General features: G+C 38.6%; 2 protein-coding genes across 2 annotated transcripts in view; both read right to left on the bottom strand.

Moving 5' to 3' along the window:
* Positions 1-5717: 5717 nt before the first annotated feature.
* Positions 5718-13564, bottom strand: LOC138028437 (uncharacterized). Its single transcript, XM_068875977.1, has 9 exons — positions 13349-13564; positions 11609-11722; positions 11280-11438; positions 10219-10346; positions 9548-9647; positions 8868-8968; positions 7393-7553; positions 6891-7031; positions 5718-6515 (listed from the first exon to the last, which is right to left on the bottom strand). The coding sequence occupies exons 1-9, from the start codon at positions 13454-13456 to the stop codon at positions 6403-6405; spliced, it is 1125 nt and encodes a 374-aa protein (XP_068732078.1). The 5' UTR covers positions 13457-13564; the 3' UTR covers positions 5718-6402.
* A 587-nt stretch (positions 13565-14151) lies between these two features.
* LOC138030224 (uncharacterized) overlaps positions 14152-20758 on the bottom strand; it is a 19712-nt gene continuing 13105 nt past the window's right edge. Inside the window, exon 11 of the mRNA XM_068878109.1 lies at positions 14152-18646. Within this exon, the coding sequence (XP_068734210.1) occupies positions 16862-18646 (1785 nt within the window). The 3' untranslated portion in view covers positions 14152-16861. The remainder of the gene's footprint in view (positions 18647-20758) is intronic.

Raw genomic sequence — 20758 nt, 5'->3', positions numbered from 1 at the left:
AGCGGGACTCCGATTCCGAGACTGCCCAGGAAACGCATTTGACGCTAAACGAAAAAAAAAAGGAGGATGGGCTAATACTCGCGGACATTTTGCTCACTGCTCGCAAAATGCTTTGCAACTCTCAAAATATCCGCGCGTATTATATGTTAAACCATCGAATAAGATGTATTTATCACGCCGTCTGAAAAACAACAAAATATACCAGCAAAAGCTCGAGAATGAGCAAGAGTAGAATCTTCTCTCAATGCAGCAAAGCACAAGGAATAAATCTGGAAACAAACAAAAATAAGATACGAGAATGCGTTGATCGAGCCTTGTCTCCAAAGCTGCGATTGCTAATTCTGCTGTCGTACTTAGCATCATCAGCAGAATAGCGCACGATTGCAAATTTGTTTGGTGTATCTCCACCTTTTGTTTGCACTTGTGTTAAAGTGTGTGCTGCAATTGTCAACAAACTGAAGTCGCGGTTTATCACGTTACCTAAAGGAGAATATTCCAATGTGTGCTGATACGATGGACGGTACTCATATTCTTGTAATTGCCCCACCGACCGACCATGACGACTTCGTGGATCTCAAAGGCTACCACATCATTCTTATGCAAACAGTTGTTGACTATGAAATGATATATGAAATATGGTGAACTGCGGATGTGAAATCAAGTTAAACTATGATCCTCGCAGTTATGAACGCAATTTTAGCAATTGCGTAGGGATGAGCGCGCATGGGTGTGTATGAATATAAATGGGTATCCATGGGTATAAATGGCTTAAGGCTTTACATGAATATACATGGTATACATAAGCATGCATAGATATACATGGCTGTACAAGGATATACGTGGCTGTACATGGACAGAAAAGAATATACATGGGTATACATCGGTATACATGGATATACATAGGCATATATGGGTGTACATGGCTGTACATGGATATACATGGATGTACACGGATACAAATGCCTGTACATGGATATACAGAGCTGTACATGGTTATACATGGATGTACATCGATAGACATGGGTATACATGGATATACATGGCTGTACATGGATATACATGCCTTTACATGGAAATACATGGATATACATGGCTGTACATGGATATATATGATAATACATGAATATACACGGGTATACATGAATATCCATGGGCATATATGGATATACATGGTTGTACATGGATATACATGCCTGTATGTGGATATACACGGGTATACATGGATATACATGGCTGTACATGGATATACACGATAATATATGGGTATCCATAGGTATACATGGACATACATGGCTGTATATGGATATTCATGGATATACAAAGGTGTACATGGATATACATGGATGTACATGGCTGTACATGGATATACATGGCTGTACATGGGCATACATGGATATAAATTCGTATACATGGAAATACATGGCTGTACATGGGCATACATGGTTATACATGAGTATACATAGAAATGCATGGGTATACATGGATATACATGGCTGTACATGGATATACACGATAATATATGGGTATACATAGCTATACATGGACATACATGGCTGTATATGGATATTCATGGATATACACGGGTGTGCATGGATATACATGGATATACATGGCTGTACATGGATATACATGGATATACATGGCTGAACATGGGTATACATGGATATACATGGCTGTACTTGGATATCCATTATAATACATGGGTATACATGGACATACATGTCTGTATATGGATATTCATGGATATACACGGGTGTACATGGATATACATAGCTGTACATGGATACACATGGACATACATGGCTGTAGATGGGCATACATGGGTATACATTCGTATACATGGATACACATAGGCACACATGGATATACATGGCTGTGCATTGATATGCATAGGTATACATGGAGATACATGCCTTTACATCGAAATACATGGATATACATGGCTGTACATGGATATACATGATAATACATGAATATACACGGGTATACATGGATATGCATGGGCATACATGAATATACATGGTTGTACATGGATATACATGCCTGTATGTAGATATGCACGGGTATACATGGATATACATGGCTGTACACGATAATACATGGGTTTACATAGATATACATCGATATACACTGGTGTACATGTATATACATGGCTGTACATGGATATACATGGATATAAATGGCTGTACATGGATATACATGATAATACATGAATATACACGGGTATACATGAGTATACATGGGTACACATGGATATACACGATTATACATGGGTACACATGGATATACACGATTATACATGGATATACATGGGTATACATAGAGATATAGAGGATATTACATGGCCGCGCGGGGATACGAATTTTATCTTCGAGTGCTGAAAGTATCTCTCACGAGTGAGCGAAGCGAACGAGTGAGAGATACTTTCAGCACGAGAAGATAAAATTCGTATCCCCAAGCGGCCATGTAATGTTCTGTTTATTATATAGATATTGATGAAATGTCTAGATTTAAAACAACTTGTTTTATTCATTTTCGAAATGATAAAAAAGTGTTCACCAACCACTAAAACGCGCATGTTGTGTAACATGAAACAAGATATGAAAGTTATGAAAAACAAATCATGATAATGTAAAATTTGCAATAAAAATGTTAATGTAGTAGAGAAGAATTATATTAAAGCACAAAAGTATCGTACAATGAAGAGGAAGCTCGCGTTATATTGGCTAATCGTGTTCGTTACCATGACGACAGCAATATCCTCACATGTGAAAGATAAAAATGATACGTTCACTGCGCGCGGTGAAGATATGATTTTTTAGTAATAGGAGAAATCCTGGTATTTCATCAATATCTATATAATAAATATGGGTATACATGGATATACATGGCTGTACATGGATATACATGGATATACATGGCTGAACATGGATATACATGGAAATACATTGCTGTACATGGATATACATGGATATACATGGCTATACATGGATTTATATGGGTATACATGGACAGACATGGGTATACATGGACATTAATGGGTATACATGGACATACATGGGTATACATGGGTATACATGAACATACATGGGTATACATGGATATACAAGGTTATACATAGATTTACATGGGTACACATAGAGATACATGGGTATACATGGATATACATGGCTATACATGGTTATACATGGATATATATGGGTATACATGAACATACATAGATATACATGGATATACATGGCTATACATGGTTATACATGGATGTAGATGGGTATACATGGACATACATGGTTATACATGGATACACATGGGTATACATGGACATACATGGGTATACATGGATATACATGGGTATACATGAATATATATAGCTATACAGGGACATACATGGGTATACATGGACATACATGGGTATACATGGATATACATGGGTATACATGAATATATATGTGTATACATGGACATACATGGGTATACATGGACATACATGGTTATACATGGATATACATGGGTATACGTGAATATATATGGGTATGCATGGATATACATGGGTATACATGAATATATATGGGTATACATGGACATACATGGTTATACATGGATATACATGGGTATACATGGGCATAAATGGTTATACATGAATATATATGGGTATACATGGAAATACATGGTTATACACGGATATACATTGGTATACATGGACATACATGGTTATACATGGACATACATGGTTATACATGGACATACATGGGCATACATGGATATACATGGGTATACATGAATATATATGGTTATACATGGATTTACATGGGTATTCATGAATATATATGAGTATGCATGGATATACATGGTTATACATGGATATACATGGTTATACATGGATATACATGGACATACATGGTTATATATGGACATACATGGTTATACATGGATATACATGGGTATACATGGGCATACATGGGTATACATGAATATATATCGGTATACATGGAACATGAATACATGGTTATACATGGGTATACATGGACATACATGGTTATACATGGATATACATGGGTATACATGGACATACATGGTTATACATGGATACACATGGGTATACATGAATATATATGGGTATACATGGATTTACATGGGTATTCATGAATATATATGGGTATGCATGAATATATATGGGTATACATGGACATACATGGTTATACATGGATATACATGGGCATAAATGGGTATACATGGATATATATGGGTATACATGGAAATACATGGTTGTACAAGGATATACATGGGTATACATGGACATACATGGTTATACATGGATATACATGGGTATACATGGACATACATGGGCATACATGGATATACATGGGTATACATGAATATATATGGGTATACATGGATTTACATGGGTATTCATGAATATATATGGGTATGCATGGATATACATGGTTATACATGGATATACATGGTTATACATGGATATACATGGGTATACATGGACATACATGGTTATATATGGACATACATGGTTATACATGGATATACATGGGTATACATGGGCATACATGGGTATACATGAATATATATGGGTATACATGGAAATACATGGTTATACATGGATATACATGGGTATACATGGACATACATGGTTATACATGGATACACATGGGTATACATGGACATACATGGGTATACATGGATATACATGGGTATACATGAATATATATGGGTATACATGGAAATACATGGTTATACATGGATATACATGGGTATACATGAACATACATGGTTATACATGGATATACATGGGTATACATGGACATACATGGTTATACATGGATATACATGGGTATACATGGACATACATGGGCATACATGGATATACATGCCTGTATGTGGGTATACATGGGTATATATGGCTGTACATGGATACAGATGGACAAACATGGGTATACATGTGTATACATGGACATACATGAGAATACATGGATATACATGGAAATACACGGGTATACAGAGAGATATATGGGCATAGATGGATATACATGTATATACTTTGCTATAGCTACCTATATATGCTGATATACCTCTTTTATATAATTTATGCGCTTTATGATACACTTTAATAACCCTACTTAAAGTACATACCAACCGCACGCTCTTGATTGCATCATGGGTAATCAGAGCAACATGGCGGAAAATTCAAAGGTTTTGTATGGAAATTCAAAACAAAATATACTCTACACGACTCTACTTTTATAGACTTTGGACTTCATAAACCAAAGAAAGAAGTTCATGTTCACATCTGATATGAAGTATCAAAAATGATGAGTCTTGTAGCAGCTCTTGTAATGTATAATGTGATTGCCCTCGATACCCTAGCCAAAAACAAAAGACTTAACCATTGAAACAATGACTTAGACTCAAAAACAATAGAAGCTGATTACAATACCAAACAATAGCAGGTCATCAGAGTTGCTACGTCACTGAAAGTCATATTATGGCTTCTTTTCAATAATGTATGTACCTCCCCTCTTTGTGAAAATTTGTGCACAGGAGACCTACTAAAAATTGGAAAACTGACCTATCAAGGGGCAAGAAGGGACTGTATTAAGACAGACTTTCAGCCTTTTTTCCAATATATAATAACAATAACAGTTACTATTATTATTGAAAGCTTAAGGTTATAAATTATACAAAAGACAAATTATGAGAATGTCTAGTTTTCCATTGAGCTGGTAATATTTACTAAAATGTAACATTACAAATGTCAAGCTGTAGGAGGTGAAACTGAAAATAGTTTTTGGCGATGGTAAATAAATGTGAATGAGGAGAAGGTGGTAGGTGAAACTTTGTGAAGTAAATTTTCTGTATTCCTATAGCGATGGGTGATGCTGACGTTTGGGAGATTTGTGGACGAACACTTCGGATGCTCTCATAACTTTGTGACAAAAATAAGCATTCATAATTATAATGATTATTATTACATGCTTTTCTGGACACTGGACATTCATTGGGTGATATATTATACCAATTTACCACAAAACTAACATTTTAAATTGTCTTACATTTGCCCCCGAAACCATTGCCATTGCATAATTTATGTAAAGAATGACCAACTTGGACATAATTATATAATTATTGTGCAGTGCCAGCTCAATCTAACAATGCCACAACATTGAAGAAATAGTCTTACATTATTACTATAATATTACATATTGTTACATTAATATTAATTTTCATAGTATTTTGTCAGCTGATCCAAAGGTGGGTTGCCAGTCATCAAATCCAGCCCCTTGAATCTTCCTTTGCCTTGATTCTGCTTCTGTTGTGTTTTTGTTATTTACTGGAAAGCGATCACAACTACAGATGAAGACCTTGCAAGAGCTGCTTTCCCTAAATCTTTTATTCATCAAAAAATGGCATAGGATCATTAATGTCTCTCCAACAGGCAACTTGAGGTGACGAAGACACAATCAATGGGTCCACTCTGCCATCATACAAACCAAATACTCCTCCTGTTAGCAAACAAATAAATAAATACATTTTATAATAATGATTATTAATAATAAATAATAAAGACTTAATTATATAATTAATGATTAATTAATTAAGCAAATCCAATGAAACAGACAGTAGACGATTAGTTTAAGTGCTGATGTTGAAGTGTAACAAATCATAAGTAGGATTCTTGAAAAATTAATACTTGCAAGCAACTTAAAAACTGGTTTTGGTTCCATTAGATTCTAGAAACATGTACAGAATATTTTCAAGATGAGCCACCCACATTGACAGCAGGTAATAAGAAAGCAAATAAGTTATTTAATAAGCAACAATGACTAAAATAAAATTTGTTCGAAAAATGACATAGTTAAGAGGACATTAAAGCATACCCGTGTGAATGTACAGTATCCTTTGTCCCTTGAATCTTCTTGGATTATTTTTCATTTCTGTAAGCATTCCTCTCACAGCTTTGATGTTGTAAACTGGGTCCACCATAATACCAGTTGTTGTAGAAATTTGAATGATATCCTCTGCAATAGAATACAATAAAAGTGTGACTATTGAATGTTAATGATTGACAGGCTGAATGATTGATGTTTGGACTAGCTGGGTAGCACATTTGAGTAACAAATATGTCCAGAAATGCCCATAATTTTTTTTGGCTGGTTTCCTAGAATTAACATGTGCAAAAAATATAATGTAAATTGATTGTTCGTCCCTACATGCAGAGTTGCTAATTCAATCACTGCCGAAGTTCACACCACAACATTTATCCTTTGACGAAAAATTAAAAATGGACACATTTTCCTCCAGCTAACAAACCACCTGTAAAACAGACAAAGGCGCACCTAATTTGAGGAAAACACTTTGTATTGTTAGTAAGTGACACACCTAGTTCATCTTGAGTGGAGACACCATAACCAAGGCCCTTGTATCCATCAATAATATCTATTATATCCTCTGCTTGAACATCAAGCCCTCCTGTTTGTAGGTCTTCATTTATTTTGTTGTAAAAGTAGGCAGCATTATCAGACACATTAATGGCATGGCATCTTACAAAATGAGAAACAAAAACAAGTTACGGTAGCTTACTGATTTCTCCAAATACTAATTAATAAGCGGATACACAATGCCTCAACTCTGGCTTCTCTTCTTGTACATAGGTTTCCACTTCAAAGATCGCGAACTCAGATTTCCCTTCTGATTCATATTTCACAACATGCTGTTGTGTTACCACACACAGATTACACAATGTGTGTTTTTCTTGGGCTTTCACCTAGTTAATGGAGCTTGCTCTGTTGCGATTGGCCCTCATTGAGTCATTGTATTTTCATTAAGTTTTCCCTTTTTGCTGTATTATTCTGATTTGTCAATTTTTATTATCTGTTTTGACTTATCTCGCTTTTATCATTTGTTTTGACTTTAATCAAAATCAAATGTTGATCAAATCAACTCATATCAAATCATCTAGGTAATAGACCATATTTGTATTCTCAGTATTAGAGTGGAACTAGCTTGCAAGAGTGTACACTATTTATGAGTCAATGAGTCATGAGTCAATGAGTTTAAGTGCAGTTAACCAAACCATAAAATGAAAGCTAAAATTTCAGAGAGTGCTTAGGCCTCATCACTGAAACGAGGGCTTAGGCTTAATCAATAAAATAATTATTGCTATATTGACTGTGAGTCTCATTGACTCATGACTCATTGATTTATTGTCACAAAAAACATGGGACCTCAGCTTGCAATGGAGGCTAATGCAGGGGAATATATTAAAAAGTATTTGCATTTGAAAAGATTTCCCCACAATAGTCTTCATTGCAAGCTAGTTCAAGTCCAATACTGAGAATATGAATACAGTGTATGGTCTATTGGTTTACTGGTCCAGGAGTACCTAGAGAAAAGTCTCTCGTAGCAAAGTAGAGAACCAACAAGCTCGAACCCGCTTATGATACCTGGTAATTGAACCCAGGCCACATTGGTATAAGGCAGGTGCTCTCACCATTGTGCCACCACTGCTCCCAGGATGCAGAAGACTGGGGCATTTTGAGCAAGAACCATGTGGAAAGTAGGGGAACATGATTGTGTAAGTGTCATCTTCCCATGGCAGTCTGACCTGCAGGCCAAAATGCTTATGATTGACTCGCATGCACCTTGGGGTACCACAAAGTTGATAACTCATGAATAATTATTCATACAAACAAGTTATTGAGATGTAAATGGAAACTTGCCGGATAAAAAGAAATGATACGAAAAAAGTTTTAAAATTGACCAAAAAATAAAATTAACCTTCTGCGTGCACAAATGAAAATTAGATTCAGAGGCAAATCCTTAACGCATTCTTGGCTCATATAGCTAAAACTCACTTAAGCTTCGATCCTGTTAGGTAATTACCAATAGCAATTCCAGAGGCTGTCCCTCCACTGCCAACTGTCACCACAATGTCATCAAAATTCTCCAAAACGTTCTGAAAAATTCATCCAAAAAACTTTCCATTCAAGTCTTTCAGAGGGCCATGGCAATAATTTAATTGGTCATAAACAAACATGCCACTGTTACTAAATTTATTCTTAAATGCTTCCATTGCTTGAAGCTTGGATGCAACACATGTCTTGAGGCTCTTGACTGGAGTAATAGATGCAACACATGTCTTGAGGCTCTTGACTGGGGTTGTGTAGAAAAAGGGACCAGGGGGGGGGGGGGGGAATAGGCCCCCCTTTCCCCACTAATTTTTCCTACCGTGTCGTTTTCTCCCCAGCCTCTCCCCCCTCCCGCACACTTCCATGATCCATACCAAAATCTACCCCCAGGACCCCCGCACTTTCAAACGTACTCTGCAGCCCCTGCTGGATAAAATGGTTCACGTAAATGGTTCATGCTTCTGCCTGACCTTGTAGGTTATAAAATTAATTGGTAGAGGCATTTCTAGGGAAACAAGGTAAACAAACCCAGCACCCAAACCACGAATCAGTGTTTCCTCTTGCAATGCAATGTATGCTATGCTGTGTGCATAGAACAAGCTTACAACAACTGTCACAAATATCACCTGCTCTATCATTTCCTGAAATGCTGTCAAATAACCAAACATTCCAGTGTATGAAGATCCCCCGATCTCAATTAGATATGCTGAAGAGTGTTGTTGTTTTCTGAAAAAATAATGAAAAAATAATGAAAACCAATTCAATTTTAAAGACCCACCTTCAACCGACAGGCTTTCCGATCATTTGCTTTTGTTATGGAAATTCGCATTGCTAATCATAACTAGATCTAATTGGATGAATTTCAGCTTTGGTGGAATTTTCATATAATTTATGAAAATTGTTCCATGGCACACAATACCTTTAACATTTTCCCGTACTTAATTTTACATTATAATAATATGAAGTTTTGTACAGTTTTGTAATTTTTGCAATTAAGAAGTTAAAAACAAATTAAAGATAACTTAGAGGCCATTGGGAAATTTGAAAGCTGAGCTTGTATAAGAAGTAAATGTAAATCCATACCACCTAATCCTATTAGAATGCCAAAAGACAAAAAGAACAAAATTGAATTGCTAACTGACTGTAAGAAGTGAAACAACAAAAAAAACCTGTAGACTGAAAAACAATGAATTTTAATGATAACACTAACGCTTTCGGTACTGATTTCTCTTATTACAACACTAATAGTAAATATAATTTTATTATAAAATACCTCCAATTACTAGTTGCCACTTACAACTTTTCCGCCATCTTCTCCATCATTTGTTTTAGGCCATGTTTATACTGAAGCCGAGGAATAACAACAATATGGCTTCCCACCATTTTGTTTAACAGAAGATTGCCCCTACATCCAATATCTGTATTCTGAAAGCCACAACAAAGTTAGATTAAAATGGATAAGATGGTACAATGTACCTAATGGTTATATCTCACATATCACATACAGTCTAATGGCAGTTTACAATTCTCTGAGAGATATACCACCAACACATCGGGTCTCCCCCATATTCTTCACGAACAGTGTGTGTGAAGCGAGACACTAGGGCCCTTATCGAAGAAAACTTGAAAGTCTACCCATTTGCTGTTGAAATTACAATGACAGCACATTCTCCTCAGTTACATGTATTTTTAAGACCCTGAGTGATGGTCTTGAACCTGCAATAGGCCTTCGATATATTAAAATTCAGCTTGAAAGGGAGGTTTAGAGGACAAAGACAAAGGAAAGTGAATGATATGTAAAATATTTTTCACATTTCATTACAACGCTTTTCTATTGTTTTTGTCCTCACTGCCTCACTCTCAAGCTGAATACTTGATATTTCGAAAATGGCCAATTTCCAGGTTGCACAAAAGTCTGATCAAAACTCATGCAACCAACTAAGCCACCGGTCGTTGGACATGAATCTTCACGGCGAGGACAAACATTAAGAAACCGTAACAAGTGTCACACTTTGTTTTCTTTCAATTTTACCTCATAAGAAACCACAATAATGTTTAGGTAATTGTAAATTAAATGACTGGAAATCTTCTTTGTTTTTCTGTAGATGACTGTCACAAATTATAGTAAAGGAGTTCACTTCTACCTGTGACCCCAACGTTTTAGGCTTAGCTGGCCGAGTGTCTCGTGTCAACTTGTCGTGATTTTTTCCAAGTTTCCAATGAACACAAAATTTTTCAGAAACATAATTTACATGTATATATAATTCTCAAAATAATATTAATCCACAAATCTATGTTCAGCTATTTGTGGGGATATTAAAGTATAAATCAAAATTGCAAAGTAAAGAATACACATACCAGCTCCTGGCTTCTGAGAAACAAGTAGCAATTTAAACCAAGCTGTCTTGCAGCCACAGCAGTGGTTCTACAGTGATTAGACTGAAGGCCACCACATGTAAAAATGGTGTCATGATTCTTGAACAAAGCGTCAGCCAGAAGAAAATCCAGTTTACGAACCTAGAAAGAAATTTTGGATCTAATTTGAAGACCACTGAAGTCAGAATGCAAAAACGTTTACAGTTTATTACCGGTATTTTGATTCGCTGACACCCAACACAGGTGGCTACAAATTGTACAGAAATGTTAAGCTTTTCATTTAAATACTGATGAAACATCTGAGTGTATACCTTGTTTCCAGAGAGTGTACTTCCAGTTAGGTCATCCCTCTTGAAAAACAAGGAGAATCCAGTGGGAATCTGAGGGAGGTACCACTGATGAATTGGAGTATTCCTTTGTGCAAGCTACATGTATAAAACAGCAATACCTACATTTAGAATAGAATAGTTAGTTGCTGGACTAACGGAGGAAAATCGGACACATGACATCCTTGAAAAATGCTTTTCAATTCCCTTCTCACTATAAATTACTAATTTATCGTTTACAACTGGTTTGTCAACCCAGGGGCCTGTTTCTCAAAAGTGCCGAAACTTTACAGGCCATTTTCAGGTGTGACAAATTCCTTTTACTATCTCAAGAACAGAGAGGATTTCAGTTGTCAAACTTCACAGTCATTTTGCTTTTAGTTACCTTGAAAAAGCATTAAGAGATCAGCTTTCCAAAACAAGCAGATAGCAGTTTCACAAATGGCTTTTCAGGCCCGGAAAGTTCTCGGGACTTTCGAGAAACGGGCCCAAGGAGTCATATCATAATAATTTATTAAGTAACACACCATCATCGTCAGACTGGGTAACTGTAGTCCTGAGAAGTACAATGCACTGTTTTAAAGTATGGCATTGACTGATGTTTTGACAACCTGTGCGGAAACTTGTCATCTTCAGAATCAAGTGCTTTGTGTTATGTCAGTAGCTGGTAATAAATACTCTGGCCACTGCAGATATGATTGGTCAACTAAGTCGTGATGCTTTTGGTCGACTGTGAGCTAAACCTAGATGTCATACTCTGTCTAACGCCAGACGATTTTAATCGTCAATGGGGAATCCCTGGGAGTCAATGGAAGGAAAGGAAAGGAAGGAAAGAAGTCGAAACAAGAATGTGAGATCTGGGGATCGAACTCAGGACCTCTTGCACCAAGGCTGTGCACTAACTGAGCATGCCATCCTTGCTCATAATTTAACGAAAAAGCTGGTTTACTACTTTAGAGCAGAGATCACTAAAATGATGCCTACAATCTGCACCCTATCCTCGCAGTTATGAACACAATTTTAGCAATTGCGTAGAGAAGCCTGAAAAATTCAGGACTTCAAGGGGAAACTGAACCGGCAGCTACAAAACACAGGTCACAGGGCACAGGTCACAGGTCATTGTTTTACTAATACAGAAAGTATCCTAAACATTCATAAAAGCTAACCTTAGGCCTAAACAAAAGTTTTTAGGCCTAAGGTTAGCTTTTATGAATGTTAAGGATACTTTCTGTATTGGTAAAACAATGACCTGTGCCCTGAACCCGTGACCTTGTGATGCCAGTGTGACGCTCTATACCAACCGAGCTATGAAGCCAAGTGCTGATGTTGGGAGGTTCAACTTGAGCTTAAACCACAGAATACAGGGACACTTATTTCCACATCATTGAATGACAAAAGCTCCCAATGTTGTGTGTCTCGCTCTACAAAAGCTGCTGACTAATTTGCATGTGCTGGCCCTGTGTGGCCCTGAATTCTGTAGTTGCTTCAACTTATTACAAGATACAAGGCTCGTGATGACATTGTTGTCGATTCATGAAAAAATTCTGAAAATTAAATCATGAATTTGACCAGTGTCTTTGTCTTTGTTTTGGGGCAGGGTGATTGCCTAGGGAAAGGGTATACCCGCCTATGTTTAACCCCTCCCCCCTTCCCCCTTATGCCGGCCTATAACGGCCTATCCCAGACCTTTACAGATACTTAACGTTATCGGTGCATCACACGTACCTGAACAAAGTATGGAGGTATATCCTTGAGCGAGGTGGCCCACTTCGGAGGTTTGTAGCGGTGAAGCTCAGAAAGCCTGTTTGCGCCTCGAATAATGTTTCTACTCATTTCTGATGCTAGCTGATTTTGTAGGAGCTGCGGTGTATTTACAGTGTACTTCGTTCATTGCGAAACGAAACAGTTTCCCTAAACATGGCTTCAAACACTTTCATCGTCATGTAAGTTTCACACAAAAACAACACAAGAGAGGTCCTGGAAACAGACCAAAAACTCCACAGGCCACCCAGATTCGGGGCGAGAATTAAATTTTTTTATAACGCCACGAGAAAGAAGGAACTGATGCGTAAACGATACCAATGCCGACCGAGTAGATGTTTTCTCCCAAAATTCGGTTGTATTCACCTTGCTCCCAGCCCCTCCATTTTCCCATTCGAGTAACAGCTCGGTACAGAAATCGATGTAAATCGTGCTAAATCAGAACAAAACAAAACACCAATCCACCCGCGTGACCTTCGAACCCAGAACGGCTGTACTGTTCCCAACCCAGCTTAAACATTTGTTGTATGTGGAACTGCCAACTAAAGGGGTACGCAATGCTGATCCGGCTAATTGACCGGGTGAAATGATTGTGCGCATGCGTGATGTGTTAGTGTTATGGTGTGTCAGTCACCTTGCTTTTTTTGTTCTGATTTAAGTTGTCACCTTGCTTTTTTTGTTCTGATTTTCACTTAAATCAGAACAATACCTACATAAAAAGTAAGCAATACACCATGACAATAAAGTAATGCATTTTCAAGACTTTTTTAATAAACCCTTATAATCTGAACATGTGGAAGCACTAGACACGTTGAAGTAACCTCCGATCAAGTGCACTTTTCTTTAGACAGGGCGTGAAAAGGTACTTTTTAGCGCCCTGTTCAAATAAAAGTACGCCTGATCGCAGGTTAACGTTGAAACAAATCACTTGATCTAGTTCCTGTTTATCTCAGAGTTTATTGACGCGCGGTGAGATAAAAAGACGCCTCTTGCGCGATTTTCCCAGTTCACATGGTGCTTCGATTATTCCCCCTCTAAAAAGACAGTGACAATGCGATTAGAGACGTTTTCTTCACTGAGTATGAACAGGCTTACAAGGCGTTCAAATTCATTTTATTGCACCAATTTTTCATATTTTCGTAACATGTGAGAGGTATATAGTTTGAACAAAATGTATGTCTGTATACAATAAAAAATAAAAATGCAGGCATTTGATAATAATCTGATTTACTTTCTTATGGAGGCGTCTAATAGAATACATAGTTTAGCCGACGATTAACAAGACCACGTCCCAAATTTCATTCCGGTTAATCCAAGTATGGAAAGGCTGTTCATTCTCGTAAAAAGCGTCGAGAAGGCAAGAGAAATTAAGAAAAGCACTTATCTACTTAATTACATAGTCTGAAGTGTCAGCCGGCTCTTCGCCCAAACCCGCCAAAGGGGCGAAGCGGGCGAGAGAGACCCACCTCGCCCCTTTCGCGGGTTTGGGCTAGGAGAAGGCTGACACTTCAGACCATGTAATTAAATTGACTCACGTCTTGGAAATTCTGGATGAAAATGATCGTTGAAAACCGCGGGCTAAATTAAAATTAGTTTGAATAACCGACTCTTAAAGTTATAAGATAGATTTCGTTTTGGTATATTAATAAGCAGCAAACATGATGAAAAACATCCACTGCATATCTCAAGGTAGAGACCTGGGGTCCGTTTCTGGAAAGTCGCGAAGCTCTCCGGAGCTTTTTCGGGTGTCACAATTCGCTATGTGAGGCTCCTCTGTATTCAAGAACGGAGAGGTTTTGAGTCGTCAAACGTCTCACTTTTTCTCCTTTTTGTTATTGTGAAAACATGTTTAAAGAACAGCTTTCCCAAATAAAGAGGATGGCAGTTTCGCAAATGGCTTTTCGGGACCTAGAAGTTTTCGGGACTTTGGAGAAACGGGCCCCTGTCACGGAGGAAAGTGTGACTGAAATCGGTGTTACATACTGCCAAAAAGCGGAAGTTTTTCTACTGTTTCCAGGGATTAGATTTGACCACTTTCATAAATGGCGACCACTTTTACATTAGTTTGTATTTATGTCAATTAGACCTACTGCCCTCATTTTGAAACAAATATTATTTTGAGATTTTCTCGTCGTAGCGAGGCTAGATAGGCTTTCTAGCATTAAAACAAAAGAATATTTTATTTGGCCGCCACTACGAAAGAGGTCTATTATATAGCTTGGAAACCATTGATGGCGACACCCATACGAGCGAAAAGAAGGTAAGGCCAGCTATTTTTCTACGGAAAAAAGTGTAGTGTAATATATTTTTTTTCATAGAAAAAAACACTCTTAAATTGACAATTTACAGAAACGATAACAAACGCATAATCATAATTCATTTATTTACAGAAATTAAAAATAGTCCACGAATGAAACTTGTAATATGACTGTATAATGTTGGCGATAGAATGATGTTGAATTTAGTAATATTTTGTGGTGATTGATTCGGAGTATGTACTCTAAACGAATGATCTGGGCACGACTGGCAGCCAGATGGCGCCGAAAGTAATTCATATTATTAATTCCGTTTTCTGTGTTATAGGGAGCGAAATAGACCGGATGCTATTCCATTGACTTCGAACACGGAATGAGTTCTAGTATAGAGTGTTTTCACTATGTGACCAGCCATGTCTGCATACTAAAAGAAAAGGAAGAATTTTCATAAAAATAGAGTTCAATTCCCAAAAGAATAGAGCGAGTTTCAATCAAGTGTCGTAAAACCAAAACCAAAGTAATTACTTTGGCCAATCAAAAAGGACGGAAACAATCCGGTAAACCAGTCAAAACTCGAAGTAATTACGCGTAGCCGACACAAAGCGCGGGAAAATGTGCACGCGCGAGCCACGATTGGTTTTGGTTTAGTTCTGATTGGTTGAAAAAGTTACGCGAAAACTTTGAACCAATCACTGAGTGAAGTAATCATTTGGCAAAGCAATTCGCTAATTACTTTCGACATTCATTGAAAACTGCTCTATTCCCTGCCTCCAATGAGGCCGACGTGACGTCATGTGAAAACACTCTATTAGAATTACACTCAATAATAGCGCTAAGACTTCGTAGAACTTACCTTTGGACGAACTATTTTCTTTCGAGAAAAACTAACCTTATGGTTATAGAAGTCTCCGGACAATGTTTCGCGAAGGACGAAAATACGGAAAGCCATGCCTCATGACACGTACTTGAGCCTATCCCTCGAAACAAATTCTCGTCAACAAAGTAAATTCTTTTGAAACCAATTTTATGCTAAGATCGATCAAAATGTTGTTTCATTGTTCGATCGCACCCTCGCTAGAATAAAAAGACATAGCTAAATAATATCTTCACGGCAGTTGATCACTTCCAGCATGGTTCAAGGAAGTTCGAAATTAAGCATTATTTCGATATAGCACATAAACTTAAGGACCGCAGAAGCTATGCTATACTACAACAAACTTTTTCAAAAGCTTTGTCCCGCAGTGTTCCCTTGCCCGGAATAATACCCGTAACCCTCGGGATATCTCCACTGGTTACCAGCAATGTTACCGCTTTCTCGAGGGTGATTTGTGTATACGTTCGCATTTAGCGACGTGTTCGCTGAGTATGGAGGCGGCGGTTGTCGTGGTGTACCAGGAAAATACTGACTTGGATTTGTAAAGTTTCCGCTCTGTTGCGATGCCATGAAATTTGGCATGTTAGAACTTGCTTGGGGCTGTGGATTGAAACCTCCAAATTGGGATCCTGAGGGGTAGGGTGATGGCAGTGCCTGATTGATCGTAGGACTATTGACAGGAGGCTGTGTTGCCCCAGGCGATTGGCCAAATGCTTGATAACCGTAAACGCTATTTAACTCATTTTGACCTCCCCAAAACGAGGCAGGCGAGTCAGGCACATTTCGCGCTGGATTCTTCAAAGCGCCAAAGTCAGCTAAGTTACTTCCAGAAGGACTTGAGTCGACAAAATTCGTCGGGGCCCCAAAATTCCTTGCTACTCCCGGGTTGACTTCGTTTGCAACTCCACTGAAAGACCCTGCAAAATTGGGTCCACTTGACCCACCTAAATTTGTACCGGGAAAACCAAGATCTGCAGAAGAATAATTAGCCACTCCTTGACCGAGAGCCGATTGACCGGGTTCCGCAAAAGATGTTCTCGTACCAGGCAAACCCATGCCTTGAGCCGCAGGGAAGGAAGAGCCACCTTGAAGCATACCTTGTGCACCAATGAGATGTAGATTTGGAGTTCCCGTAAAGTTATTGCCCGCGCTATTTGTTCCAGTCATGTTAACTCCTACAAAGTTAGCTCCGAGGTGACCAGGTTCGTGCTTCGCAGGGAATTGCGGCTTGAGAATGTCGTAACTTGGGGGGTTAGGGAACACCCCCTCGGGTGGATACCCCGAGGGAGACCGAAAGTTGTTCATGTCAGGTGACGGTTGATCTCGTGCTAATGGAGCAACAGATGCTATCCGAGAATGGGGATGAATCTTGTTTACGGGCCGCGCCGCGTTTTGAGATTGGGGTGTTATAAATACAGTGGCTACACCAACTTGGGATTCGTTTCCTGAAGTCGCAATTTTTTCATCCTTGTCTTCCTTGCTCTCGCTTTCAGGATTTGCTTTTGCATTTGCGGGTTTTCCTGCTATTGCGTCACTACTCTCACTTTTTACTTCTTTTCCAAATTTGCTCGACGCACTGGACTCCTCATCTTTTACGCTTCCTTCCTTCTCGTCCTTAACGTCCTCACCTTGTTCAGATTCTAGAATACATGGTTCTTCTGCGTTGTCACTCTTAACCTCGTTGTTACAAGCGCCATTTGAACCATCACCGACATCGTTATCATCATCATCATCATCATCCTCTTCGATAACTCGCCTTGCTTTCCGAAGTTTTCCCTGCCAAGTCGAAACCCGCTGACCTACTTCGCTCTGGGTATCTTCGTCGGAGTTCCCCTCGTATTCGTAACCACTCGTCCTCGACTCCGAGTCACTTTCGTAATCGAGGTCCATCAGCCGGCGGGAACGGCGGGTGTTTAGACGTGCTTTATCTAGTAGTCCACCTGTTTCGTAAGCGGGTTTAGAATACATCAACCCTTGTTCCTCTTCATGTACCTCATCTGCCTTAAACCTCTTCTTGTCATTCTCCACAGCTGTTGTGATGTCTTCCTCAAATTCCCTGAATGTGTAGTCCACATTTTTCCTTGAGCGTCCAGAACGTCTGATGCCTTGGTCTTCTTCATCATCTGAAGCTTTCTGGAAGAAAGGACACTACAGTAAACACCCACAACCTGTTAGCTCCGTCGGAAGATCTAACGCTCGAAAACCTCAACTCGAAAATCTTTCTTACGCATTTATTTACCTTTATTTACCTTTATCAACTAGTTTGATAGAACGAAATTTTCGTGACCCGCGTGTATTTGTTGGATTTACGGCCCGGGAAGTAATGTTGACATCTGGGGTGGGAAAACGCTTTCATCTCATCATCAACATGTTTAACGAGAGGCTCCGTATTCAGTCCCAGGCTGCAGCCGTGCTTGTTACTATGGATATGGCTTGTTGAAGAACGGAACTGCTGTCCGTATAATTTGAGTTGATAGGGTGCTTAAGATTTTACGACGGCGACGGCAACAACAACGCAGCAAAACAATGAATCAGTGATGTCATTGGTTAAAACAGCATAAATAATCGTGCTGCGTGCAGCACGGATTTTAGGACGGATTCTTGCGGTACTCTGTATAAAGACGACGTGAAATCACCAAATTTGAGGTTTTAATCACAAAGTAACTCATGCAACGTACAGAGAATCTTTCATTCTCTATTTTCACTTTCTAACTGCTCGTATCAATTAATTTTTAGGATACTTCGCAAAAATTGTAAGAAGTGAACTAGGTAAAATAACCGCGAAAGACTTACGATAAAGCAAAGCGTTATTTTGAGGTGAAGTTTTCTTCGACGTCGCCTTCGCCGTCGTAGATCTTAAGGTCCCTAATATTAGGGAGTTTAAGCAAAGACGACGGCTACGGCAACGAAAACGTCACTCCAAAATATACCTTAACGCTATCTCAAGTATTTCGCGATTATTCCGTCTTGTTCACATTGTACCATACGAGTGAACTATCCTGTAACTGGATGGGGACGAACGGTTTTAGAGCAAAAATAGAAAATGAGTGCTTTCGTTGTAATATGCTCACGTTGTCGTCAAAACCTAAAAAGAAATGCACGGAAATTCGTGTTGCACGTGCAGCACGAGCATTTTTCCTTTTTTAACCAATAACATTCTTGCTTCGTGGCGTTGCCGTAGCCCTAGCCGTCGTCTTTGCTTAAACTCTCTAGGAAGCTTAGGCAATGACAACGGCGACGGCAACGGCAACGAGAACGAGAACGTCAGAAATTTGCATATTTAGTGGGTAAAAACAATAGCTGTGCACGCCCTACACGTGCGTTTTTCACTTTTGTCCATTTCGCTGCCGTCGTCAGCAAAACAACAACGTGAAATAGCCAAGTTTTTGGTTTTATGAAGAACGTCAGCACTTAAGGATAAAGTTTCATTTTCTCTCCTAAAATGGAGTGCCGTTCCGACTGGTGTCATCTTTGAGGAATTACCACACCCTTGTCATAATAAAAACGTTGAAATAGTCACGAAGCGATTAAAATAACGTAAATTTATATTTTGAGATGACGTTCTCGTTGAGGTCGCCGTTCTCGTAGCTTAAGCTCCCTAATTAAGCAACGACAACGGCGACGGCAACGAGAATGTCATCTTAAAATATAAATTTGCGTTATTTTAATCGCTTCGTGACTATTTCAACCTTTTAATACGACAGGGGTGTGGTAGTCCCTCAAAAATGACACTGGGTAGGACCGGCGCTTAATTTAAGGGAGAAAATGAAAATTTATCCTCAAGTGCTGACGTTGTTCATAAAACCTCAAAATTGGTCATTCACGTTGACGTTTTGCTGACGACGGCGAGGAATTGAAAAAAGTGAAAACCGCACGTGCAGGGCGTGCAAAGCTATTGTTTTTGCTCACTAAATATGCAAATTTGTGACGTTGTCGTTGCTTAAGCTCCCTTATACGGAGTTTAAGATCTACGACGCGACGGTGACGAAAACGTCATTTAAAATTGCAAGTTCAGCTTTACTTATCTTTTTCGTCATAATGTCGGTTTGTCTAACTTCTAAAAGCTAGTGGAACTTTCCAGGAACTGAATTAGGAGGTGCGGTGTTGAAGCTACGACAGACAATTCAGATTCGCCACTTGTGTTCACGTTCTCCGTAAAACTTGATAATTGGTCATTTCACGTAGCAGATTTACCGAAAACGTGAAAGAAATGTACAAAAGTGGAAAATGCACGTGAAGAGCGTG

Source organism: Montipora capricornis, chromosome 13 (genome assembly GCF_036669925.1).
Source record: "Montipora capricornis isolate CH-2021 chromosome 13, ASM3666992v2, whole genome shotgun sequence".
Lineage (NCBI taxonomy): Eukaryota > Metazoa > Cnidaria > Anthozoa > Scleractinia > Acroporidae > Montipora > Montipora capricornis.
Note: the sequence above shows the minus strand (reverse complement) of the source record. Positions and strands in the feature narration are given on the sequence as shown.

Bases quoted from the DNA above. Each gene is read 5' to 3' on its own strand.
- LOC138028437 (XM_068875977.1), bottom strand. From the start codon at position 13,456: ATGAGTAGAAACATTATTCGAGGCGCAAACAGGCTTTCTGAGCTTCAC. The intron at 11,439-11,608 runs GTATACACTCAG...ATTTCTTTCTAG, and splicing joins GTACACTCTCTGGAAACAAG to GTTCGTAAACTGGATTTTCT. The intron at 7,554-8,867 runs GTGAGTTTTAGC...TCATTTTGTAAG, and splicing joins CTAACAGGATCGAAGCTTAA to ATGCCATGCCATTAATGTGT.